Below are 26,538 nucleotides of genomic sequence, written 5' to 3' on the forward strand. Positions count from 1 at the left end.
TTTCCCTTATGATATCTTTCTGTTCATGTCTTTAACCAATTCGATCCCCTCTAGAGGTCGTTCCATGTCATTCTCAGCTGAAAATAAAGTTCAAACCTTAAAATTCAAACCGATACTTGGACTCTGTGATATCTTGTAAGATCATTGCCAACCATTTTAAATTGTAATATTTAAGTACTTTTTTTTGTCTTAATATTTAAATACTTAAATAGATTCTAATCACACGAAGGGTTGGATGATGTGCTTGTGCACGTTTGAGATTAAAACATGTCTATCTCCCATTGGTTTTTATAAATGAAGATTTTTCCATTTGAAGTGAATGGTACGTTGTCATTATTTTCTAATTTTCTGTCTATTGTAAAGCGGAAGCGGAAGTCCTTGCCTTCTTGGAGTCTCTCAAATCTACACGCGTGGGATTTAAGGCTGCGTTTGACAATCAGGCAATCATATTAAAATTCGGGATCATATCCATCCTACGTGCGGTGCTCGCTCAGGATAGAATAAAGTCGGATATAAAGAGAATATAAGCCAGATAAAATTATCCTATGAAGAAGATGTGATAGAGATGGATAGAATTTTAATGTTCATGATAAGAAAGTTATTTTTCTCGAATAACAAACTTATTAAATTAAAAAAATTGAAATTGTATTTCAATATAAATAATATTTGAATTCTAATTTAAGAAATTTAAAATTTAAAATTTAAAAAATTATTTTTAATTAATGTTATTTTAATTTATATATTCAACTTTAATTCTATCTTATAAATAAACATTCAATATATAAATTATATATTTATATTTATTATATATTTTAGGTTTTTATGTATTTTAGGTATGTTAGTACACCTTACTATTTGATATAATTTTATTAAAGAATGATGAAAAAGGAAAAAATAATATAAAAATAGGAAAAATAAAATAAAAATAAATTAAGAAATAGTGTTACAAGGAATTTCCATCATCTCCGTTTACTAACATTTAGGTTCATTTACAATGATATACCGTTTGTATCAAAAAAATGTACATGATATAATGTGAATATATCCGACTTTAATAGTACGATTCATCAAATAATTGATAGGATATAAAAAGATCTCAATATTTCATATCAAATTTTATCCATTCTCATCTCAATTAGAAATTCGAACGATGAAAAGTAGCCTAAGTGTTCCTATCATCGAGTGCAAGTATCTAATGGCCATTTTCAAGAAATTCAAGGAGCTCATCGCCCTAGAGAGTCCAATAATGAGAGTCCAATCCGAGTAGCGAATAGGGCTGTTAAAGCCCATGGATTTGAGAATCTTCCTTTTAAAGTCTTATGGGACTTCTTATGTACAGAAGCAAGAAATGGAAGGGAATCTTTTTCGATCGACAGAAAAAAGTCTGGCGTAAGAAAACTCTTCCACGTTGATTGATGTGGCTTCACAGGCCAAATGTGTTGGCATTTTCTTCAATGTCCTGCAGCTAGTACCCGGTTGGCTCTGACCATCTTTAATGCAAATTTGACAATTCTAAATACCGTCAATCATCGAATCATCAGTTATAACATGCTCTCACTATTAGGTAATGTATTCATTATACAAAATAATCATCTATTTTGAAAGCAATAATTAAGAGACATCATACGATTAGGATTGTTAGTCACTACTTGCACATTTATTGTTGATATGGAGACTTTTTTGGGATCGATCTCATCTCTCATGGCCCAATAATTTTAAAATGTGCCTTCCTTTTCAACTTCCATACTTCATGTTTAGGTGTCCTTCAAAAGATTTCATAGTTCGATCGAGGTTCTTTCTTCACCTTACATTTGATGATAAATTAGTTTTTGATCTCTGAAATTGCGAACGGTCTAAAGCACAACAATAGTTCTTTGGACGTGGGAGCACCCTCAAACGGACTAATGCAATCCTTAAAGGATCCGCCAATCTAAAACTAAAACCCTCAGTTTGCTTCATCCACTACGATCTGTTTCTCAGCTGGGCAATCTCTCTGTTTCAGTGAACATGCGATCTCAATTATCGTGAGATTCCTACAATAGATCGAATTTAGAACACTGTTCTTCTATGATGAACTGAGAATGAGTGGGCTTATCTCTATCTAGAGCTATGGATCACTGTTTGGATTAGCAGTGCACTTAAAATAGTCAAATGACGATAGCACGAACTCCTTGTGGATTTTTCTAAAGCATCATTGGCCATAAAAGTTTGTGATAATCTGACATATGCAGGGCTTGTACCCCATCCCAGGAAGTTTCCCCCACTCCCTCCTCGCCAAAAGGAAAAGTCCGAATTTAAAAGATTAGGTCTTTGGTCACGACAGAGATCTCTGATAGGCTCAAGAACCATCTTGTAATTTACAAAAAATAAAATAAGAATTAAGAGAAGATCCCATATCATGTAATGTTCCAACGCTGGTGTAGTTTAGTCGCACTGTTCTATATCGGCATCTAGAGCCCAAAGGAACAGACAAAAGGGGTTTTGGCACAAAAGGAATTGGACAAAAGATGCACACTAATCAAATCAAGATCGACACAAGCTTGGGTTTCTCATAAACTACTCATCTCTCCCCTCTAAATTAGTGTCCATGGTTGCTTTATGGACCGTCGATTAACAAAAGATAAGCCCGTTTCAGTGTATAATTAATCAAAATCATTTAGTGGTGGTGGGCCCTTCTGGGGCCTAACTCTTTTGTCTTGGGCGCTGAAGGAGACTCTAGGGAATACAAGCAAAGCCACTCTAGTTTGTAAAGCCTAATTTGTAGGGAGATAAGCATGTGATTTGGGGAAAAGGGGGGAAAAGAGAGTTGACAAGATTGGCAGCATTTCTCTAGTTCACAAATCACCAGAAGCAAAAGGGGATGGTAAAGGAAACTTGATTATTGTAGGTCCATAATTATACATGTGGAGCCCAACAAGTTTGACAAACTACAAATAGGGTTAGCGGTATATAATCCTCGCGCGCTCCGATTGATTAGGTCTATTGAGTATCCTAAGATTCTAGGAACAATAATAGCGACGTGTTACAAGAAGAACAGTATCCATTTGCTTACACTGTATAATTATTCCTAGTTCATCAAATTAAGCTGAACTTCATGCACTCCACTTCTTCTACCTCCTAGCTTTCTTTGTCCTATGAGAAAATGCACCCTTTTTTTTTCTCTATATGGAAGCAAATTGGTACCAATATCGTGATCTTGACATCTCTGGTTCAATTCCAATCAAACCAATGAAGCAATTGTTGCCCAACTGACACATAGCTCAAGATTTTTCTTTGCTTTTTTATATTGGAGAAGGTGGGGAGATGATTAGGCTCATCAAAGACAAAAGAATAAATTTAGACACCAAGAGATTGTGTGAACCCTAAATCTCATATATCTTTAGGGGCGGGGACCTTGTGAGATTAGGGGGTTCCCACAGAAAGGAGAGGCAATCATTGAAAGCTAGCAATATTGTATGGCACGATACATTTGTGCTGTTTATATTAAAATCTGATTTTGTTTGATTAATTGGGGATATATGTAAGTGTGAGAATATAACTTAAAGATTCGATCCACTTTGGATGCGCCTCATTAGTCAAATGGAGTTGGCTAATTGAACATTGAAATGAGGAAAAGGGGGATGAGTTATTGGGGCTAAGGAAGTGCATATATATATATATAAACACACACACATATACATTCGGATTTGATTAATTAATTAATTGCATTTGTTTCATGACGGGGATTGTATCCGCCCATGGGAGACAAATCCTAGTGAAAGCTGCCTTGATGCACTGCAAGGTGGATCCGGGGGAGTTCCCATTTGAATTTTGCTGATTTTCACAGCAAGAATAATTAAGAATAGTCTGCTGAAGTCACTTTATTCATCGATGCACTTATTTTGTACTTTTAGATATGACAATACTACTGTGGAAACACGTGTTCCATGCCAAGATTTAAGAACTCTAAAGTCGCAGCCTAATGGGGCAATAGGTCTTGATTGATCCTAACATAGAACTTGGGTTGAATTTGGAATTTCAAGCTGAGTGGCCAAAATTACACATGCAGGCACTATGGACTAAAAACCCTTTGGATGATTTTTCATTAACTAATGGATTTGTGAATCATTGGATATTATCATATTCTCCTGTGGCCTCAATTACATTGATGAATGTTGACCAAATGAGATCAAAGCGTCTCAAATGCTCAAGAAAAGACGGTGATTCCTTGGGGTTCGGTTTGGCGTGTGCTTTGATTTCAAGAGATAACATACATGCATGCTATATTCCTTTCATATGCGTGTGTGTGTGTGTATGTGTGAGAGAGAGAGAGAGAGATTCACAGGAGGGGAAGAACAAGGTCTGCCGATCTCCATAATTTTCTCACAAGGTAGATAGAAATACTTCATTCATTGTACTCCACGGGTTCCTTTTTGTTGACTAGCACTTCACGTTCATTGCATGGCTTCTAACAGGAGGAAGACCATCAGCATGCATTATAGCAAGGAACCGACCAAAAATTGCAATGGAAGTCAACTAAAACAGTGCCACAAGCCATAAGAATATGTTCAAATCATAATCTCATTCAACTGGGAGATGATTCGAAAAGCAAGAGAAGTCAAAGAAAGTTGGTATCCTTAAGGAAGCGGATACAATGATTTTGCAAAGGGATAGGGATCTGGGCTCGATGTTATGTGCTGTACTTATTTTAATTTTCTTCATCATTATTTTAAAAGGAATGAAAATCAGGGCCATGGGGAATCTAAGGGATGGTCTAGTCAATGTCTCCCCATGTGCTGGTGTTTGTACAAAAATTGCAGCGTGAAAAAGCAATTGGGTCCTAGAAAAATGGATGAGAGGAGAGTTAAATAACAGGAATTAATAACTTACCTCGACAATCAAAGCATATATTATCTCCCGATTGACCAAGATGCTCCCTTCGATTGTTGACTATAATATCTTGATAATACTTTCCATCCAAAGTACATATGCAAATCCGCCTACCATGATTGTAATCATAGCCATCTATTCAATTGTTCATAGCTAGCCAGACATGTACAATAATGTACTTTGTACAAGTCATATTTGCTAGGAATCTTGACCACAAAAACGAGCATCTAATTCATGCTCTCCACCAAGTCTGCAAGAAAAACTTGCCAATATGACTATCATCTAATCTCTCGTTCGTTTCTTCTTACTTTGTGAGGACACCCTAGCTAGATTCTAGTTCTCTTGCCAAACCTATTTTTGGCATGGTAGGGTTAATGTTGACTTTCTTGATTGCGAGACTACTAGATCAACAAATTCAGCTCCTCGAAAGATGAAATTTTCAAATCCTCCTCTCACTATTTCTATCTCTCCACCCCTGAACAATGAATCATCACTAGCACATGAGTCGAAATTGTAAACTTATAGATTGGAAGGATCTCACATAACACCCATCAAAATATATGCCAGTGAAACGTTCAAATTTACACGAATCTGATGCACGCTAAAATTTTCGTCAAATGATACCTATTTGTTGGGTGCAGATGGAAACGATGCCTCAAGTTATACATTCCTCTTTCCCCTTTTTCCTCTTTTTTGGCTACTTTCGTCATTTGTTTCCATTGCTGGTGCACCGTTGCAAAAGTTGTGAACCTCTTTTAGTTTGGGCCACGAAGAGCACTAACATATGTTTATATTTTAGCTTTGAGCCGGATAGGAAGGGACACTTTTTTTTTTTGAGCTGGCGACAATTACAACATCTGTTGGCCATGCTTGGGGATACTGGATAAGGTGCATGATGATAAGCAATTTGCGCTGGTGTAGTTTTTGGCCAATGAAAAGTAAAGGAGAGCGTGTAGCGAAGCTCCTTCTTTCTAGCTCATCATCTCATCATATTGCCAGTTCCATAACTTTCATAAAAATGCCATTTTCTTTGTGGGAAAATAAGTTTCATCAGACCCTCGTAAGAATAAATAAACTTGAAATGTGGTAAATAAAAGAATTGGGTGAAGCTGAAGGAATATGATGTCACTTGGCCCCTCCATTGGGGCACGGGGATGTGAAGTGCTCCTAAAAAGCTGAAGTTTCGAGAAACTTTTTGTTCGTGATCAAGGCCCTCCACCTACCCTTTTTTTTTTTGCTTTATATATAGTCACAAAATGTGGCTTCCCCATTTCCTTTTTTCTTTTGTTGCGTATTGACAACATGCCTAAATTTGCAACTTTTTCACGATTTTTACTGAAAATGTAGTGTGGTAAAACCAAATGGGTTCCATTTTTGCACATTTGCCATGACTGTACATATTTGTTGTTTGTAAAGTTCTCCCAAGATTAGCATGTAAAAAAGAGTTCGTGAGGAAAAAAACAAAGGAGGGTTCGATACAATTTTGATATAAATTTTTGCAAAATTGGACGGCGCGGCAAGGGAATATGGGTTTGGGAACTGAAGGTTATTCTGCAAATCTTATTGAACTGCGTGTAAAATTTTTTAGGGCTAGTGTCACTTGTACAAATCAAAGTCGGACTTAACTAACTCATAAGACTCAGATTATTCGACCTCTATATAGTCGAGTCTCTATATAGTCAAGTCTCTTAAGTCTATGCCCCTAAATCGAAACTAGTTACAAGAATAGGGAAAAAAAGCTCCGAATCAATCTTTCGGTGGTAGATTTTTCTAGTAGCCACTCACGAAATAGATTAAATATCCGAGCTTAACGTCAGTCAATATAGAGACAAAGGAGAGGTTAGAAATATGATTAAACATAGGATATCATTTATTTTTTAAGCCTAAAAATGATAATTTAAAATCAGGAACCACATGGGTTCTCGATTTAAAACTCCCCATTTCTTTTGGATCAATGTTTTTTATTTCTTTATTTTTATTTTTTAGTGTTGCCCTTCAATATTAAAAGTATTAAAGTAATCGAATCATTGACCATCGAGAACTTTGGCCCGTGGGATTATATGACCCCGGTGAAATGATAATGCAAACTTCCGGAAGAACTCCCCCACGTGCGATCCCCTTTTGACCGATCGATCTCCAACCGAAGCACACCTCGATCCTCGTGCCTGCCTCCCCTCCGTTTAGTCATTTGACCTAATCGCCCGGCTCTTCCTACTAAACGGAATCCGATTAGCGATAATCAACCATTTAATCGCGCGAATCGAGATTAGCGAGTTACCTTAATTGCATTCATGAATGATGAGTATATATTATTAAAATGAGAGCACATGACTAATTGCTAATGACTAATTTTATAGTGACATGATGTTCTTTGACATGATGTGATGTGATCACTATATGTATTCTCTTGTCTAAGCATTTTGAGTATGGTGATGTGAATATGTTGCAATGCCTTACATGGCACATGATTACTATATCAATCCTGCATATGACACCCCGATAGCAACACTAATACGTCGGTATAGAAATAACCCGGAGTCTTTATCGCTTTGGGTACTTGAACTTGTTGCACCTAAATCGAGTTGATCACAACAACTGTTGTATGAAGTGCACAAACTTAGCACCATGAAAGGGTATAAATGCTACATTAAGAGTTGTACGATTCAAGCTCTTGTCCACATAGTACTAACCATCATGTCGTCCGGTTGGGCAATTTGACATCTCGTATCAATTACCTTTAATGTACTTCAGGTGTTTTTTTTTTCTTTCTATGCGCATTAAAGGGTTAGGGTTGAAAGACTGATTCATAAATCAATGCAATAAGTTGTGAATAGATAATTAAACAAGTGATACATACACAAGTACGTTACAAAAATCGAATTGTATTAACAAACTTCATACAAGACTTGATTTTTCTAAACCATCGGTCCGGTTAGTGGAGCCATGATCTTGCGACCTACTTAATCGTATGTGATTCATCGCATGGGAAATGGTGCATGGATTTGACTAATGAGATTTTTTTGTGGAATTCAAGGTGGAATTAGAGATGGTGTCGAAATGACGAGGTCAAAGTTCCTCGGGAAAAGTAAATTAAGATTAGAGGAGGTCTCTTCCTTCCACATTTTGACCGTTCCACCATGCATTACGTCGGTTCAATAATAATGCCTGTACGTCATCAATTCGACTGCTCCGGAACTTTAAATTAGGCTCGGCGAACCGATCGCGTCTTTTAGCACTGCTGATGATGCGGGCTGCAATTCTTTTGCCTCCCCAAACATATATGAGATGTGAAATATGAATTGCATGTTGCTCGCACAAGGGGAAATTACACAAAAGAAAGTTTTAAATCCATTGCGATTATACTAACTCAATCATAAATACTTCAATCTGGTCAATTTAGTCTTAAACATTCTGACAATTAATTAAATTTAGTCATTTCAATCAATTTTAATTGAAAATCACTAATAAAAAAGATAGGGTGCGTTTGTTTGCGTTTCTGTTTAAAAATTGTTCTAGGGAACAGTAAATAGAAAAAAAGTGTTTACTCCTGGGAACAATTTTTGAACAAAACAACGCGTTTGGTAAACTTGTTCCGGGAATAAAAAAAATAAACGTAAAACATGTTTGGTAAATTTGGATAATTTTTTTATTTCTTTTATTTTTTCTATTTTTTTCTTATTTTTCCTTTTTTTCTTTTTTTCTTTTTCATTTTTTTTTTTTTCTTTTGGCCGGTCGGCCAAGGCCTTGGCCGCGCGGACGGCCCGGCGAGGCCAAGGCTCGCCGCCGGGCGAGCTCGGCCTCGTCGGATCGAGCTCGGGCGAGATCGAGCTCGCCTTGCCGGCGAGGTCGGCTCGCCTTGATCCGGCGAGGCGCGGCCTCGCCGGCCACCGCCAAGCGAGGCCGAGGCTCGCCGACCGCCGGGCGAGGTCGGCCTCGCCGGATCTCGGGGGCGAGATCGAGGTCGCCCAGCCGACGCGAGGTCGGCCTCGCCTGGATCCGGGCGAGATCGAGGTCGCCTGTGCCGGCGCGAGGCCGACCCCTTGCCCAGCCCACGGGCGGAGCCTCGGCCTCGCCTGGGACGGCGAGCCTCGCCGTGGCCGGGCGAGGCCGCCGCCCTCGTCGGCCCGGTTGCCGGGCCATGGCCGAGGCTAGAGGCGACCACCAAAAGAAAAAGAACAAGAAAATAAGAGAAAAAGAAAAAAATTAAGTATTTCTCAAAGTGTTTAAACAAGAAACACAAAATTTGTGTTTCTTTTTCGTTTGTTTTTTTTTTTTGTTTTTTTTTGTTCCTGGGAACAAAAGAACAAAAAACAGAAAAAGTGTTTAAAAACACAAAAAGAAATACAAACAAAAAGGCCCATAGTCATCTTATATAGTACGATTAACGTTGATATGAACAATTTTTATAAATTTTTTAACATTTTCTTTTTCATTGGTTTTTTTAATTGTGTCTGTGAGAGTTATCAGTAACGTTCGTCAGCTGCAAAATCATTCCCTAAGGCCTTCGCAGCCTTGCACGGATCGCCGGTGACTCTTGTCGGTGTAATAAAGGAAAAAGCAAAGAAAAATGAAGATGAAAAAAAAAAAGCTTTAAAAAGTAATAGAAAGAAAATTTCTTAGTTATTTCTTTTCGCAAATCTAACATTAAATAAGTTTAAATTAAGTTGCAATGATAATAACCTGAAAAGGATAATCAAAGACCAATTCTTTTTTTTTTATCACGAATTAAAGACCGATTCAAAAGGTTGACAAATCTTGCATTTTTTTTTTCTAATTAATAGCAGTTTATTTTTTCATATTTATTTTTATGAATTCTCCTTTTAAGTATCTCAAATAATGTTCCTAACTAAATACATAGGGTTCGGTACTCTTAGAGGGTCAACGGTGTCGAAAGAAGGTGGGGGTTTTAAAATGCAACTTCTAAACATAATTCGGGGGTACAGTGAAATTCCACGTAATTATCCAAAAGCAAACCATCGACAGCAGCACTGGTCATCATCATCATCATCATTAAAATTTCTCCAAAACCATCTAAGATTTCTTGGTATATTATGCATTAATCCCCAATTAAACAAAAGATCTGATCCCACTCCATCCAACCCCTCCATCTCCATCATCTTCATCATCATCTTCATCAATCAAAACGGCAAACCTGTCATCTTCTTCTCCATTCTCTCTCTCTCTCTCTGGACCACTATAAATCCTCCCTCGCCCCGACCCTTCTCTCCCTCTGCAGCCTTCTCTCTCTCTCTCTCTCTCTCTCTCTTCCTTCTCTCTCTACTGTTGCTGCGTAGCTACGGGAGACGGGATATATATATAGAGGCGAAAGCATAGCCTGCGGAAAGAAGCTGACAAAAGCCGACGACGAACGACGACGAAGACAACGACGACAGCGTCCTTTCACTGCCACGACAGAACACGTACTACACACGCTTCGATCCCTTCCCCCCCTCTCCCTCCATTACTTTCCTCTCCGCAGTTCGCTTCCCCCCTCATCTTCTCACCGCAATAAATCCCTCGTCGGCCAGCGCGCGGCTCGAAGCGGAACCCCCAAATCGAGGAGAGGGGCGTGTTTGAGTGGAGTTCCAGCATGCTGGAGACCGTGAAGTACCTCCTCGGCTCCGCCGGCCCCAGCGGGTACGGCTCCAAGTCCACCGCCGAGCAGGTCACCGACCGCCGCGACCTCCGCTCCATCACCGCCATCATCACCGGTAACTAAACTCTAAAACTCCGGCTCTCCGCGGATTTTCCCCGCTCCGTAGAGCTCGCTTTCGTCGCGGAAGGGGGACTGACGAGACTCGTTGATGATGGTGTTTGATTCAGGTGCGACGTCGGGGATCGGGGCCGAGACGGCGCGGGTGCTGGCGAAGCGCGGCGCCAGGCTGGTGCTGCCGGCTCGGAACCTCAAGGCCGCCGAGGACGCCAGGGCCCGCATCGCGTCCGAGTGTCCGGGCTCGGAGATCGTGGTCATGGCGCTCGATCTCAGCTCGCTCGCCTCCATCCGCAGCTTCGTCGCCGAGTTCGAGTCCCTCGACCTGCCTCTCAACCTCCTCATGTACGTAGAAAAGCCCAAACGTCTCGACACGTTTCGACTGCCAAAATAAAATCGCTCCGGCGAAGTCTAACTCCGGTTTCTTTCTCCGTCGCCGTTGCAGAAACAACGCGGGAAAGTTCGCGCACAACCACGCCATCTCCGAGGACGGGATCGAGATGACCTTCGCGACGAACTATCTCGGTAAGGACGGCGCACGAGGATCCTCCTCCTCCGCCATCTTTTTCGGACATTTTTGAATTCGGAGAAGTTGGTTTGTCTGGTCGTTGAGTTCGTTTTTTTTTTTTTTTTTTTCCGGTGGTCGTGTTGTTCAGGTCACTTTCTGTTGACGAAGCTGCTGCTGAACAAGATGGTCGAGACGGCGCGCGCCACCGGCGTGCAAGGTCGGATCGTGAACGTCTCGTCGACCATCCACGGCTGGTTCTCCGGCGACATCATCGGCCATCTCGGGCTCATAACCCGGGACAAGAGGTAAATAAATCGAGCGAAATCCGTACATTTTATGCACCCTTGGTACGAAATTCATCTAGTTTAGGCCATTAGATCACGTACATCTTAACGTAATTCGTCACGAAAACATAAGTTTCGGGAATACCAAAAACCGAGTTCTACGTCGCGCTTTGAGAATTTCTATATATCTTGGGATTCCTTCGGAGGGGAAAAAGAAGAAGGAAGTTTGGAAATGATATTTATGGTACATTTGATTCTTTTGTACGAACTCGCACGCCCGCACGCACTGTAAATCGCACAGACAGGTTCTTTTTTCTTTTTTTGATCCAGCACAGACAAGTTCTTTCACGGAGCTATAAATGAAGTAAATTTGACTTTTGCACTGCAGCCAGTACGACGCGACACGTGCGTATGCTCTCTCGAAGCTGGCCAACGTTCTGCACACCAGGGAGCTTGCCCGCAGGCTGAAGGTCCGCCCTCTTTACTTTATTACTAATTTTCGAGAAAAAAAAGTTAAATTTGTTCTTTTCCTATCATGTTCTTTATTGCCATCTCTCCCCATTTTTCTTTATGCTGAACTTCCTTTCGTTCCTGAATTTTAATGGAAAATGCGTTGCAGCAAATGGAGGCGAACGTGACGGCGAACTGCGTTCATCCGGGGATCGTGAGAACCAGGCTCACCAGAGAGCGAGAGGGCTTCGTCACCGGTCAGTGATCAGCCCCGTTCGTTCACTGACGAATGCTTGGTTTGTTAGGTTTTCTGTGTTGAGTTCTTGAATGTGGTCCTGAAATGTGTGTGCAGATCTGGTTTTCTTCTTGGCGTCCAAACTTTTGAAGACGATCCCTCAGGTACTTTCACCAGTTACCACTTGATCCGAGATGGGTATTTTGTTTGTTTTATTATGCGGTACATATGTCGTGCAACGGACAAGAATCTTGTAGATGGTGGTATGATTAGGGTTTCTTCAATCTACCCAAGTGGTTTCTCGCAACCCGGGATAAATTATTCTAAAGAATGAATGAACTGTATGCTCAAGACATAACAGAATGAGCCTCTTTGAAATTCATACGTGACTTTACATGTTTGAAACGGAGAGTGCATGTAGTTTCTATGTATTCTATGTGATGTGATGAATCGAACGGTTTCGTTTCATAGGCTGCTGCGACCACATGCTATGTTGCAACACATCCTAGGCTGGCCAACACGTCGGGGAAGTACTTCTCGGACTGCAACGAGGCGTCGCCTTCCAAGCTGGGGTCCAGCTCGCTCGAAGCCTCGCGGTTATGGTCCGCCTCCGAAATCATGGTTTCTAGAGATCCAAAAGCAGCTTTCGGTCTGCCCGATCCGTCGCATTGATGGGACGAGAGATGCACAAAGAAAAGGCGAAGTTCGATAAAGACATAGGGGGGAAAATGGAAAAAGGGAAAAAAGAAGAGAGGAAAGAAAGGAAATTTAGATTATACACGTCTAGTTCTAAAGGGAGCCGATCCATGGAGGAACCCAATATTAGAAAGCTAGCTAGCTAGCGGGTGGGGGCAAAAAATAAAGAGCAAAAAATACTTTGTACAGCATTTAAACTAGTGTACCCTAGAATCAGCAAATATATCTATGTTAGTTTCGTACCTTGTATGGCTTTTTCCTTCTTCTTTGCTAGTTAATACACGTTAGGCAGCTTCCTCTCGGCAGTTGTCTTAACACTTTTGTGGTTGGACTAAACTAAGTTAGATTTAAGGTTGGTTCTCTCTTGTGATGATGATACTATGATTGTAGAGGATCATATCGATGGGGGTTTTGAAATAATAGTGACAATGGGGAGTGCTTAGATACCCTTTTTTATGCTATAGTTAAGGTGCATAGAGAGGGAGAAAAAATTGGGAAATGGAGGAAAAAATTAAAGAGTGTGGGATAAAATTTAAGAACATGGGGTCGGTCGCCACCCTCCATGTGGTGGTTTCTTATTTTTAAATTTCTGGAGTATCTTTGGGAGGTGGTGGTGGAGGTGGTGGGTGGGCCTTGCCAACGTGAGCCGCGGGATGGAGGGGTTCGGGGAGGCCATGCGTTTAAGGGAAGGAAAGCTCTTTCAATGGATAATAGCTCAGCCTAGGCATCGCTAATGGGACTCGATCAAGTCAAAAAGGGATTGTGCTGTAGATACAAATGTGTAAGACAATGTAAGGCTAAGACCGCGATTATGATTTGAGACATGAATGGGTGTGTGAGAAGTATGACACGAGTTTGGTATCCAAAAAAATTACTAAAATAGTCATAAAAGTTATATTGCGCTCGTACTAATCAAGCCATAAACTTTTTAATTGAATCGATTTAATTTTAAATATTTTTAAAGCTCGCCAACTGAGTCATTCTAATCATTTTTGGTCAGATATCGCTAAAGTAGACACTGCTCATCCTACATGGCATTATCGGTGCTAATATGAACAATTTTTATAATTTCAAAAATATATATATTTATTTGAATTTTTTTAATTTTTTTTTTCATTGTAGCCGGCTAGGGTCATCATCGTTAGTTACAGAGGCTCTGGCTAGATTGGGGTGTGACCTCGCCGACAATGAAGGCCTTGCTCCCTAGGGCCTTCGCCGCCTCGCTAACACAATGAAAATGAAAAAAAACAAAGAAATATATATTTTTAAAATTTTTAAAATTATAAAAATTATCTACATCAACGTTGGTCGTGTCGCGTAAAACAGCTACCATCCATATCGAGGTTTAATCTCAAAATGAACCAAACATGAAAACTACCCATACTCAAGCAATTTTTTCATGTAGACCCAACTCTTCCATTTGCCACCTTGGGTTTTATCTTTCTTGTTTTTTTTGTTCGTCTTAATTTAAAATTTTCTCTTTCTTTTAGGTTTTTGCTTTGCTCTTAGTTATGGACCATCGGCACCATATGAAAAAAGTACCCAAAAAATCATAAATTTATTATATTTATATCAATTCAATTATAAACTTTTCAATTGAATTGATTTAGTTTAATATTTTTTATATTAGTATCAATTGAATTAATCTAGTCAATTTATGCTAGAAATTATTGACATAGATATCGGTTGTCCTATATAGCATAACTAGAGCTAAAGTGGACATTTTATATAATTTTCAATTATTTTTTGAGTTTTTTTATTAATTTTTCCTTTTTTCTTTTTGCCTTCTCTTTTCCTTTTCTTTTTTTTTTTTTTAAATTTTCTTCCACCTGCCTCCGGTTGATAGAGGTTGTCGATTGTTAATGAGGGCCAGCGAGTGTTAGGAAGCCTTGGGTAGCCCCTGGTGAGGGTAGCCTCTCTTAAATGAGGCCTCTTGCTTGGATGAGGCCCCTTGCCATCCGACAAGGCTGCCCTTGTAGCGAGGTCCTCTTGCCAAGCAAGGGGTGGCTTCGTCGGCCTTTGGAGTTGGTGAGGGGCCTCGTCTAGGAGAGGCCGACCCTCACCCTCATCGACAATCAGCAGCGTTAGTGTTAGTTTTGCCATATAAGACAACTAGTACCTATGTCAATAATTTTTAGTATAAATTGGCTTAATAGACTCAATTGATAACAATGCAAAAAAATTTATAACTAAATTGATCCAATTAAAAAATTCATAACTGAATTAGTATAAATGTAATAGATTCATGACCTATTCGGTACTTTTCCTTGCGTCACACCAAATGATTTTAAGCATGTGTTTGGTTTAGAATGGAAATTGGGCTTTGGAGCTCTAAAAATCCATAGACAAATGCTAAAGTGTTTGACAATTATTTTTTGGAGCACATTTGGGAAATGCTAGCATTTCCTTAGTTACGTAAGAATTTGCCTTGAACTTGAACTTTCAAAAGCCATATCCAGGGTTTAATGATTGCCCCCATCAAATCATCTAAATTCTAGTTCTATCATCGCATTATACACCAATCTCTCTCCTCCCGTCTCTCTACTCCATCGTGCCACTCGACTCGCCATTTTCGGTAATCCAAGTCTAGCTTATCCGCGTCCGGCTATCGTGAGTAAATTTTCTTTTATTTTGGCCATTTATTTGGAATATATAACAAAAATATTTGACAGGTTTAGTTTTTTCCCAAAAATATCATTTAAATCAAATCTAATTTTCAAGGCGCTTTTCAATTACACTTCACCAAACACCGTTTTCGTTCCGAAAAAACCCTTTTGACCTAAATTTCTGCATTTCCATTTAAATTTTTTTTTTAAATGTCAAATCAAACGCAACCTAAGAGAGTGGACAGGTGATGTGCCTTGATTTTCCATGTCGGAGAGATCAGGACCCGGGAGGCCCAATTTCAGGGCCCAATACGGCCCCGTTCCAACCCCGTTCCTTCAAAAAAATTCGGCCCACATCCATCGAGGGCCCTAAAACCCTAAACAAGAAGAAAAACCTCCCTCCGTCCCTCCCTCCGTCACGCTAAAACCCCCCCGAAATCCCCATCTCCGCCGCAGCACCGCCGCCTCCCTCCCTCCCTCCTCCGCCGTCTCCCCGCCGCCCGCGCGATGGCGGCCCTCGTCCCCGAGACCGTCCAACGGGCGTTCACTCCGGAGACCCTGCGCGCCGCCGCCAAGCAGTCCAGCGGCTGCCTCACCGTCCCCGTCCGCCTCCGCCGCGCCATCAAGAAGTACCTCCGAGGTTCCCCCGCGCTCTTCAGATCCATTTCTTCCCTCCACTGCCGTAGGAAAAGTTGCTTTTTAAACACTCCTGTCGTGGTTTTTTTTTTTTTTTGTGTGGGAATTGCAGAGCTGGAGGAGCCGTACCTCAAGAGGAAGGTCCTGAGGCTGTCCGCCTCCTTCAGCGAGATCAAGGACGTCAATCTGATGCTGACGGCCTCCACGTCGAGGGAGCTGGTCGAGGACCCGCTGAAGTCGGCGGAGAGCTCCAGGAGGTGGAAGATCAAGAGCGCGTACGGCGACATCGGCCTCAAGTACAGCGACGACGAGACCGCCGCTTACGTCGCCTCGCGGATGCCGGCCGTCTACTCCGCCTGCCACCGAGTCCTCAGAGAGGTACGGGAGTAGTAGTTTCGCGGCGGGAAAGGCGTGTCGCGCGTGTGTCGTCTTTCCGGAATTGTGTCTTTATGCGGTCGGTTGAGGGAGATGTTAGCCGGCGCTTTCAGTTGATGGAATGAGTATTAGCTCAAAACTAAGAGAGTTATGGCAGGATCGAGAAAGTCGCTGTCGAAACTTGGAGAATTACTTGGTCGCAAGAAAAGTATGATTAAATTAAGCTTGTCGCAGAATGGGGCATGGATGTGCTCGATTGAACTATACTTAGCCATGTCGTATTCGCGGTTTTCCTTGCTCTGCGAGCAACCAATGAATGCATCTTGGAATTGGAGTGAGAGGTTTAGGATGCTTGTGGAGTAATGAGAGAACTTTGATGTCTTCTTTCAGATACGCAGAAGGTTACCTGATTTCTCCCCGGCTAGAGTGTTGGATTTTGGTGCGGGCACGGGATCGGCTTTCTGGTAATCCAAAGTCGATGTGAAATGGTCCGTTGCCCACTTTTGATGCAAAAGTAGGGTCTAACTTGATTAACCATTGCAGGGCACTCCGGGAAGTGTGGCCACAGTCTGTCGAGAAAGTTAATTTGATAGAGCCGTCTCAATCAATGCAGCGTGCTGGTCGGAGCCTCATACAATGTAATGATTGGTCCACTACTTGGTTTTGACACATCTTTTCATGTGATTACGATAATCAAAATTGGTAATTTTGTAAGTAAGGGATTCTAGCAGATTTACATATAATTAAATGGGTGACTCTAGTCGAATCAACACTTTTACTTCTCCATCAGCATCGTGTGGTAGTGGTGCTCTGTAAGAAATTGGTTACTCTCTTACTCTGGCAGGTTCTGTATGATATGAGACTAGGTGATGTTACTGTCACCTGTTAGCTGCATTAGCGTTTGTATCTTCATCAAAATTCATCAATACACTGACCAATTACATGCTGAATGATATCTGGCTAATGCGTTAATTGTTTAGGTATGAAGAACTTGCCACTTATTCATAGCTATGACAGCATTCAATCACTTTCTAAGAACATCAGCAAGTCCGAGAGGAAACATGACCTTGTGATTGCTGTAAGTATTCTCTTCTTGCCGTGTTACCTGCAATTGGACAATAGAATCTTACTGTTCATTTGATCTGAATATGAGCATACTATTCTCTGCAATTACCGCCTGTGTGTTTACTGACCCATGTCTGGTGGAGTATTTGAAATTTTTTAGTCCCTTAGTGGTGATTAATTCTATTTTTCTTTCTGAAGTCATATGTGCTAGGGGAGATACCCTCGCTCAAAGATCGAATTACAACAGTTCGTCAGCTGTGGGATCTCACAGAGGATGTTCTGGTATGTTGACAACTTCATTGTTGGGAGTCTTCCCTGAATCAATAACAAATCTTTTCTAGTTTGACAGCTGGCTATAGTATTTCCACTGTTAGCATTTTAAATGAGAACAAAACTTCAGGTTTTAGTTGAACCAGGGACACCTCATGGATCTAAGATCATAGCTCAGATGAGATCTCACATATTATGGATGGAAAATAGGGTAAGTTTCCTTCCATGTTGTTGTTTAGAAGTTGAGTAACTGTGAATTCATAAAAATAGATCATTTGCTTGATTTCCTATGTGTGATGTTTTGTTTGCTCTGCTCATGTTGTAATAGCATATTCATGACTTCCTAGAAATTGCGCAAAGCTGCAAAACTAAGTCACGATTGCAAGGATTTGGTGGCTCTCAAAAGCGGGGTATTTATAGTTGCTCCTGTAAGTCCAAATCAGATTCCACTATCTTTGCCTCTCTCTTGGTTTATGTCAATTTTTATGTTGCCCGGTTGCCCCAGTATTCTTCTTCATCTCGTTTCTCTCTTTGATGGAGCTGTTATTGCAGTGTCCTCATGATGGGCGTTGTCCATTAGAGAATACGGGCAAATATTGCCATTTTGTTCAGCGTTTGGAGAGGACATCTTCGCAGCGGGCTTACAAGGTTGGTTAATTTTTCTAGGTCGTGCTGCCTTAATTCTTTAATTATAAACATCATGTATTACCATCATCCTCTTCAGTGTGGTTTGCTCATGGACGCGATAATGTTTAATGAGGATAAATATGCAGGACTGTGAGCCAGCATCTATGTTAATTATTTTTTAGGGATTTTAGTTCTCTTCTCATTAGTCAAGATATCATTTCATGTTTCTTGAGTTACTGTATTATGCTGTGTTTTTGCTCATTATATGTGTCTGCCACACAATTTAATTTTTATTGGAATCACTATTTGCATTTTATGGACTTGAGGTTTTTATTCACGACTTCTATCTTTATTTGACATTTATGCTTCAAGATAATTTAGAAGTGTTTATGGGGGCATGTCCAGGATAGTCATCCCATCAGGTAATACATTTTAAGGGATGAAAAGTGTAAGTAAACTTTGGGAGTATGATGACAGCTTTGTTTGCTGACAGAGATGTATGTTAAATTAAAAATAGTTGGCTCATTAGTCAATACTCTACCTCCCACTACTGGAGAAGTTTTTGATTGATGATACATCTTCCCTCGAAATTATAGACGTTTCATCGTGCAAATGTACTTGTGATGTTTTTCGTGCAGCGGGGTTATTTTTGTGATGATTTCTTCTCCCATAGAAGAATAAGTATATGCTAATCACTGTTAAAATTCTGCAATTATGTGAGGGGACTTTTGTATTCTGCTAGCTATGGATTGAGTATTAAACCAGTTTTTCATTTATTTAATGTAGACTTGATTCGACATATTTTGAGTTGTACTCATGGTACTCCCGTGTCATTTCAGAATGTCGTGTAACTGGTTATAGCTGAAATGCTCTCTTCCAGTCTTGTCTAAAGATGGGGATGGTTAGATTACCAGGATACTGATACTATAATAATTAATTTGCATTATGTCTCATCTTGAATGCCATTGCAACTCTCACATGGCAGTTTCTCTAGGATTTTGATAAAATTTTGGAGTGCAGAAAATGACTATTTGACCAGCATAAGTATTAATGTTCAAATTTTCTTTCCTTCAGCTGTTGCCTTGATCCACAATTGGAGATGCTGTTTAAATATTTATCTTGGAAGCAATTTGAATGCATGCTTCAACGTGAGGACTAATGTGATGAGAACTTGTCATTCCTAATAAATATCTCTCTTTTGTAGCGCTCAAAGGGTGAGCCTTTACGAGGTTTTGAAGATGAGAAATTTTGCTATGTCGCTTTCAGACGGGGACAACGACCTAGGTAAATGTGTTTGATTTTGTTTTCCTGAAATTTTGCTTCGTGTATGATACATCTTACGGAAGATCTGTTTAAGTTTAAACAATTTTTTTTTAAATGGTGACAGAATGAGTTCCTAGGACTCTACCTTAAAGGTTAAGATGGGGAGGAGTTTTTGAACATATGGTTGATTGATGTGTGGTTTGATTCAAATGATGAGGATGATACATTAACATTCTTTCTGTCGTATCAATTTGACAGTTGACACGATCTTTGTTTAGATACGTGCTTTATTGGAATTTGTCTAAAGCAGATGCTTGAGGCGATTTTCTTGTTCTTTTAGAGCATTTCTATCTTGCAGTGTGATGGTTGACTCAACCTCTATGCTTGATGACTTGACAGGGGAGCTTGGCCACTGGATGACATGAAATTTGAAACATTGAAGGAGCTGCATGCTAAGAGAAATCCTGAGGATCTTGAAATTGACCTTGGTATGGACACGTGCACTTGCATTATTCGTACTCTCTTTGTTTCTCTCAATAGTTGGCGTGTTAAACTTAATGTTGCTCTTTCTTGTTTCACTATTGCATGCATCAAGAATTTCCACTTGATGTATGTATGTACTTGTTCTATTGAGATCTCTTATTCATGTTCAATTTTTACTTCCTTCAACTAGAGGACTACATGAAGATGCAATCAGTTGAGACTCCACCACATGAAGAGATAGATCCAGTTTCATATGATTCTGACGTCATAGAATCAGATGCAATTGATGAAGATATTGAAGAGGAAGGAGACGAAGAGGAGTCTGTTCGTGCTGATCTTGGAGGTGGTTGGGGCAGGATTATCTTCACTCCTGTTCGTAGAGGCAGGCAGGTCGCAATGAATGTGTGCCGGTCAACCAAACGCGATGGCTCAGAAGGTGCATTTGAGCGCGTGGTGGTCACGAAGAGTAAGAATCCCAATTTGCATCATCAAGCTAAGAGATCTCTCTGGGGCGATTTGTGGCCCTATTGAGATTAAAGGTTTTGTCTCCACTCTTTTTTTTTTTATTGTTGTACTTGTCTGTAAATAAAATCATAGGAGATTCAATTTTTGTTACAATCTGCTTCTCTCGATGTCCCTGCGTATGTTTGCGTTATGTAGCATTAAGCATAGGTATTTTATTGGCAAAAATTGCTCAAGGGAAAGCAGATGAATATTTGTTTCATCTTTTATTGTCTCCAGCATCTGGAAATTATTATTATTTTTTAATGCTAGAGACAGAAATTTGAGTATTGTTCTTGAAGTCTACTTCCAACACCGTATAAATTTCATTAGTGCAACGATTAGAGACTCAGTGCCGTGAGTTCTAATGTGACATTCATTTGTTTGCTGACCATCCTTTCCCCAGTTATCGACACCAATTCGACGACTCTGCGTTGGCCATGTCTCTCTAGCAAATGATCATTTGTCGTCGGACTCGTTATAGTGCTATCGAATGTGTCGTATGTTAAGAAATAGGGAGATTCATGCTTATTTCGACATGTTTTCTGAATTGTGAGTCATGTTGTCTGCCATGTCGTTCACGAGGCGGAGCCCAAGCTCTGCTGTGTATCCTCAAATCCATGAAAGTACTGGGTAAAATCAAACCAAGTCGGGATCACTGGAGGCTCTGTGCTCTTTCATGTTGATCGATCTTCAAAAGTGGGTCGCTTCTTTGACAAATTTTGGCTTTGAAGAGTCAATTTGTCAAGGGTTTTGATTCAATATGCTTCAGACTAGTTTTCCTTGCTGTCCATGGAAAGGCTTCTCGTCACGTTGACAAGACACCGTTAATCTGGCGCTATTTGCTGTCAAGAATGGGATCTCATCGAGAAAATTGTGCCATAATTTTTATATGATGATTATTTTAATATCAAAACTTTTTGTCGGATTATTTAAGCGTCATTTTTAAGAAAAAATGATTATTTAAATGCTAACTTTGATTTGGGATGAAATTTGATGTGGCTTGTCAATTTCTCCTGTTGATGTGGCTTGCCAATGTGTGCAATCAAGTATTAAAAGGCCTAAATTACACATTATGTCTTAAATAGAAACCATAATTTGGACAAATCAAGTTATTTCCCAAATTCTTCGGACCCTAATTTTGAAACCCCAAATAAGAGCTGAATAATGCAACCAAAAGTAGGAGTAAGACAAGTGGCTGAAATTTGATTCAACAAAGGTGAGATGAATGTGAATATTATTGTGAATATGGGCTCAGAAGTTTGAAGAAGAACAACTTGGACAAGGTTAAATCGTGTGAGAAGATTCCATGGATGCACTTATTTTAGGGAAGGCTAAGTGCAAATATTTCAGATGGATCGATGCGGAATTTTCAAGTTGAGTAACATATATGATCTTAGAGTTACTTGAAGGATGACATTAACCTCCACCTATATTAATGGATGGGTTGGACAATGTTGACTTAATTCAAGCATAATTAAAGATGTTGGAATCTCTAGTGAAGAAGGAAGTTTCAAAGATGAAAAGTGAAAGCAAAATTTATTAAGTGTTGATTGTGTTGTTGCTATGTACTATGACTTATTTTATGCTCAAATTTAAACTAAGTGGCAAGAAGAAGCGTATGGGTTAGTTAAAGATAAGTAAGTTAAAGATAAGTAGAATATATAATTGTATTGGGAGTTGTTGCCTTGTTTTGTACTGAAAATGTTGCTTTGTTACTCAAATGTAAATTAAATTTAGCCTACCAAACAAGCTTCGACCATTATTTTTTCTCGTAATTGCAATGTGTTAGTTGTTACCTTATAGCGTGGGAAATTTGCTGCTACTTTTTATAGTGCTACAATTTTTAGTTAACTCTTATGTCTAGAAATTGTTGGTTAAGTAAGCAAGAATTCATTCACTGTATCAATTGTGTGTGGGGGTTAAATGTCCTCTTATGTGGTCAATTTGGTGGATAGTGTCTTTTCATTAAGTTTTGTGTCACAATTTCTGCTACAATAGTTTGTAAAGTTCACAAGTGATAATTTAAGTGCAAAACTTTGTTAAATGTGATCATAATAGTGTCATTTTTTTTTATTAAAAGTGATCACTTGAATGCCAATCATCCTTGTACTATTTCTAGTTGGAACTGGGACTATGGGTAATTAAATTGGCTTTCCTATCACTTATACCTTTGAAGTGATCAAAATTGAGTAGTCATTTGAGGGGAACTTTTTGTAATTGATGTTGGCTCTATGACAATGGTGTTGGGGTCATCGTTAGTGTTAGGATTGGTTGGTTGATATGGAATTGGCGTTGGGTTCTTTGTTGGCGGCTATTTTGAAGTTAGAGCCCCATTGACACTAAAGTGATCCAACTTACATCATTGCTTTCAGTTGTCCTTCTTGTTTTTGCTTCTTCAATTTACATCCCGCCTTATTGTTCTATTTCTTATCATAGTGTGAACACTTAATTTTTTTTCCCAACCCTGCTCATCCTCTTACTAATGCTCTTAAAATCTTGAATTCCCCTTTTCTATTTTGACTTGCCTACTTGCTTCTTAAAGAAGCAAAGGGGCAAGGGATTCATGATATATTGGCTCTCAAAATTTGCTACTTCTAATAGGCTGTATCATGAAATGATATGAAGCAAGATATTTGCTACTCTTGTATCAGTTTCAAAGATATTTTGGTGCTTGAGTTAGATGAAACAAATTGTACATTTGCAAACATTCCAATTACTTTTTGGGTCGACATGAACACTTTCTTATCTCCAGATTGTCATCTAATCTCTTGGTAATCCTAGAACCACATTATGTAGTCCACTTTGCGGCTTCATCTCTCTTTCCTTGCTACCTTGTAATGACCATAACATGTATGTCCTCAAGAATGCTAATGGTTGATTTGCACTATGCTTCTACTATCTATTACCGAATGCTTCATAGAGGTTTTTGTCAACAATATCACACTTGAATTCTGCAGTAAAGAAAGTTCTACACGAATCCTTAGCTTTAGTATGGAAAAGTGCGCTAAACCCTTTCCTTGTCAAGGCATATAGCCCCTGTTTGTGAATTCTGAAATCTACTATGTTGGTGCTCTTTGCAATATATGTGCCTCACATGCTCGGCATATGACAATGCATGAAGGAGTTATTATAACAATTCGACAAACGATTGACAATAATTCAGCATATGGAATCAAAAAACATATGTAAGCAACAATATGAGATGCATATTAGAAAGATAACAGTTGATAATGGCATTATCTTTTGTTGATTGCTTATGAATGTTCAACCTCCCCCATTACTTATCTCAACACTAAGTCATTACATTTATAAGAAACGAGGACCAAGTGTCCTTATTGTCGACCTTAACAACAGCCCGGACTAGAGGAAAATTCAATTATTTCCATCTCTTCCAACATGAGTCAATTACTCTTTTTTTGCATAAACCCTTTAGGAAAATTTATCCAACCTTATCGCTATTCTACATCTAGCCACGAACCTCTTTTGGCATGCATTAAATATGTATAATTCCAATCAAATTTAGTCATAGAGTCAGGTAATGGTTTCCCCACAGCCTCTACATATGCTTTACTGGGAGGGTTCTGAAGCCAATATTCCTAGCATAATCCCATGTCGGAGCATATTCTTTATTATACCTATTCATCAGTGTGCTCATCATCTTGTGCTCGACTATTTACACTAATTTCTAGACGCATTAACCCCTACTTGCTACTTCGCTAACTATTTCATTTGAGGATTGTTTGGCATGACATTGATTGTATTGAAGAAGTGCTGGCCAACTAAACAATAGTTACCCTTTTATTGTCAAATACAATGCTGCAAATAACTTGCTTTTGAAATGATCTGATTTGAAGTGAGCCAATTCTTACTCATTGAGACATATATCTTCCCTGTACTATTTTGACACGAACACTTTGCTCTCATAAAATTGCTTGGTATATATAGTGAATTCAACACTCCTCCGTTGAGCAATTAAGGACTTCACAATAGCATCTTTAAATTGTTTTGCATCATCAAATTCCAAATACACATAACGCAAGATTTGCAATAGTTGGATCATGACAAGGATACATACTTTTCCTTCTACGCACAACTACTTCATCATCTTCATTCTTATCCTCTGAACTATCACTCTCATCAACACCACTACTTTTCTCATATTCAATCTCATTATCATCAGCCACTGTAGCTCCTTCGTCCCTAATCTATCCACCAAGTGGTATGAATTGTTTTCGATGAAATTCCCTCACTTCTTGCCTTATTTGTGCAAGTTCATCATCATCATCATCATCACCATTGCTTGGGCCTTTTGCATACACCAGATATTCATTATCTAAATTACTCAATAGAGAAACTTCCCAATCCAATATTGTCCACTCTTCATCACCTTTGTCTTCACTAGAAACTATGGGACATATGCTTATTTGCCGAACTCTCTAGAACACGAGTTGTGTGCCTTGCCTCACTCTCCTCTTCTAAAACAATTTTATCCCTAGCTTGAGTACTCTTTTCAATACCATCTCCCACTATTCCAACATCATTGTTGTCATCTTCGTCACTGAAATATTTAACATACACATACGTAGCCCCACTATAAGGATAATGATAAATAAAATTTCCAATACCATGACCAGCATGCAAGTATCTTGGATTGTCTTTCAAGCTCTTACCAAAACCCTATTAGCAATTTTTCTATTTTGCATTTTAAGTGTTCCATCGTTTCCCTTACAAATTCTTTTTATGTATCCTACTTACGTTAATACGGACAATATCGACATTTCCATCATCATATTCCTACCTGTCGCCAATAAGATTCCCACCATGGAAAATAGTGATGGTTGTGGTGGTGTCACTTGTGCTAATGTTGTACCTAAAAAAAAAAAAGTTCTAAGACCATAACGCAGAAAAATGACAATTTCACATGAAGTCCCCACAATTGCACCAAATTAGATAAAAGTTGACTTACTTTGTCGCTTAGTTTGACAAAAAATAACAATGCATTTCACAAAACACAATAAATCATTCACATTTCCTCGTTATGAGATTCCTCACTTCCATGATGGGTGACTTCAAACAATGAACGAGAATGAGTGTCGAAGTCAAGGACAGAGAGAGATTTGTCTTTTGAGAGAACGACTTCATGTGTCATAGTCCATGTTGGACTAAAAAAGCACATATAATTAAACTAAGAATAAATACACTAGAAGTCTTAAAACTTATAATGAAAATATAATTAAATTCTAAAAATTTAAAAAGTGTAATCGAGTCCCAAAACTTATCATCAAAGTGCAATCGAGTCCATCGATCAATTTTGATCGAAAATTGCTGACATAGATATCAATTGTCCTATGTAGTATGACCAACACTAATTTGGGTCTTTTTGTAATTTTTTTGATTTTTTTCTTTATTTTCCCCCTCCCTTCTTCCTCTAATCGGTCATTGGGCCTCGGCAACTGACCGGAGGCAAGGGCCAGCAAGACCTCATTGGCCTTGGGCGAGCCTCATTGTTGCTAAGTGAGGTTGGCCTCACTAATGGCTAGGCAAGGCTCACCTTCTCCGGATCTAGCGAGGGTCAAGCCTCGCCATTGGCAAGTTTTAGAACTAGGCAAGGTTGGCCTCGCCAGTGGTTGGGCAAGGCTTGCCCTCGTCAAATTTGGCGAGAGTTAAGCCTCACAAGTGGCAAGGTGAGGTCAAACCTCGCCAATGACAGGGAGGGACACGCTTCGCCAATTGTTGAAAAGGTCAACCTCGTTGACCCTTGCCTCTGGCTGGTTGTCGAGGCCTGGCAAACAACTAGAGGAAGAAGGGAAGGAAAAAAAACAAAAAAAAAAAAAAAAAAAACAAAAAAAAAATATGTACATATTATTAAAAATTATCCACATCAGTGTCAACCATATCGGTCATGTGATGTAGGACGATCGGCGTCTACATTAGTGATTAAAGTCAAAAGTTATCAA

The 26,538-nt window shown here is 39.5% G+C and overlaps 2 protein-coding genes across 2 annotated transcripts; both read left to right on the forward strand.

Moving 5' to 3' along the window:
* Positions 1-10,077: 10,077 nt before the first annotated feature.
* LOC104444091 (short-chain dehydrogenase TIC 32 B, chloroplastic) lies at positions 10,078-12,994 on the forward strand. The gene is made up of 9 exons (XM_010057692.3): positions 10,078-10,289; positions 10,398-10,580; positions 10,693-10,924; positions 11,025-11,104; positions 11,236-11,392; positions 11,760-11,841; positions 11,991-12,078; positions 12,174-12,220; positions 12,528-12,994. Exons 2-9 carry the CDS (start codon positions 10,460-10,462, stop codon positions 12,726-12,728), a joined length of 1,008 nt encoding a protein of 335 aa, XP_010055994.2. The 5' UTR covers positions 10,078-10,289; positions 10,398-10,459; the 3' UTR covers positions 12,729-12,994.
* Positions 12,995-15,784: 2,790 nt separating this feature from the next.
* On the forward strand, positions 15,785-20,879 carry LOC104444092 (methyltransferase-like protein 17, mitochondrial). The gene is made up of 12 exons (XM_010057693.3): positions 15,785-15,998; positions 16,107-16,372; positions 16,760-16,833; positions 16,913-17,007; positions 17,350-17,447; positions 17,633-17,716; positions 17,835-17,915; positions 18,052-18,132; positions 18,257-18,352; positions 19,536-19,615; positions 19,994-20,082; positions 20,268-20,879. The coding sequence occupies exons 1-12, from the start codon at positions 15,866-15,868 to the stop codon at positions 20,606-20,608; spliced, it is 1,518 nt and encodes a 505-aa protein (XP_010055995.2). The 5' UTR covers positions 15,785-15,865; the 3' UTR covers positions 20,609-20,879.
* The last annotated feature ends 5,659 nt before the right edge of the window (positions 20,880-26,538 follow it).

The sequence above is a fragment of the Eucalyptus grandis genome, chromosome 11, assembly GCF_016545825.1.
Source record: "Eucalyptus grandis isolate ANBG69807.140 chromosome 11, ASM1654582v1, whole genome shotgun sequence".
NCBI classification, from domain to species: domain Eukaryota; kingdom Viridiplantae; phylum Streptophyta; class Magnoliopsida; order Myrtales; family Myrtaceae; genus Eucalyptus; species Eucalyptus grandis.

Excerpts from the sequence above, each read along its gene's own strand:
- LOC104444092 (XM_010057693.3), top strand. The coding sequence starts at position 15,866 with ATGGCGGCCCTCGTCCCCGAGACCGTCCAACGGGCGTTCACTCCGGAG. Across the intron at positions 17,008-17,349 it reads TGGTCGGAGCCTCATACAAT|GTATGAAGAACTTGCCACTT; the intron begins GTAATGATTGGT and ends TTAATTGTTTAG. Across the intron at positions 18,133-18,256 it reads GGGTATTTATAGTTGCTCCT|TGTCCTCATGATGGGCGTTG; the intron begins GTAAGTCCAAAT and ends CTGTTATTGCAG.
- LOC104444091 (XM_010057692.3), top strand. The coding sequence starts at position 10,460 with ATGCTGGAGACCGTGAAGTACCTCCTCGGCTCCGCCGGCCCCAGCGGG. Across the intron at positions 10,925-11,024 it reads CTGCCTCTCAACCTCCTCAT|AAACAACGCGGGAAAGTTCG; the intron begins GTACGTAGAAAA and ends TCGCCGTTGCAG. Across the intron at positions 11,105-11,235 it reads CTTCGCGACGAACTATCTCG|GTCACTTTCTGTTGACGAAG; the intron begins GTAAGGACGGCG and ends CGTGTTGTTCAG.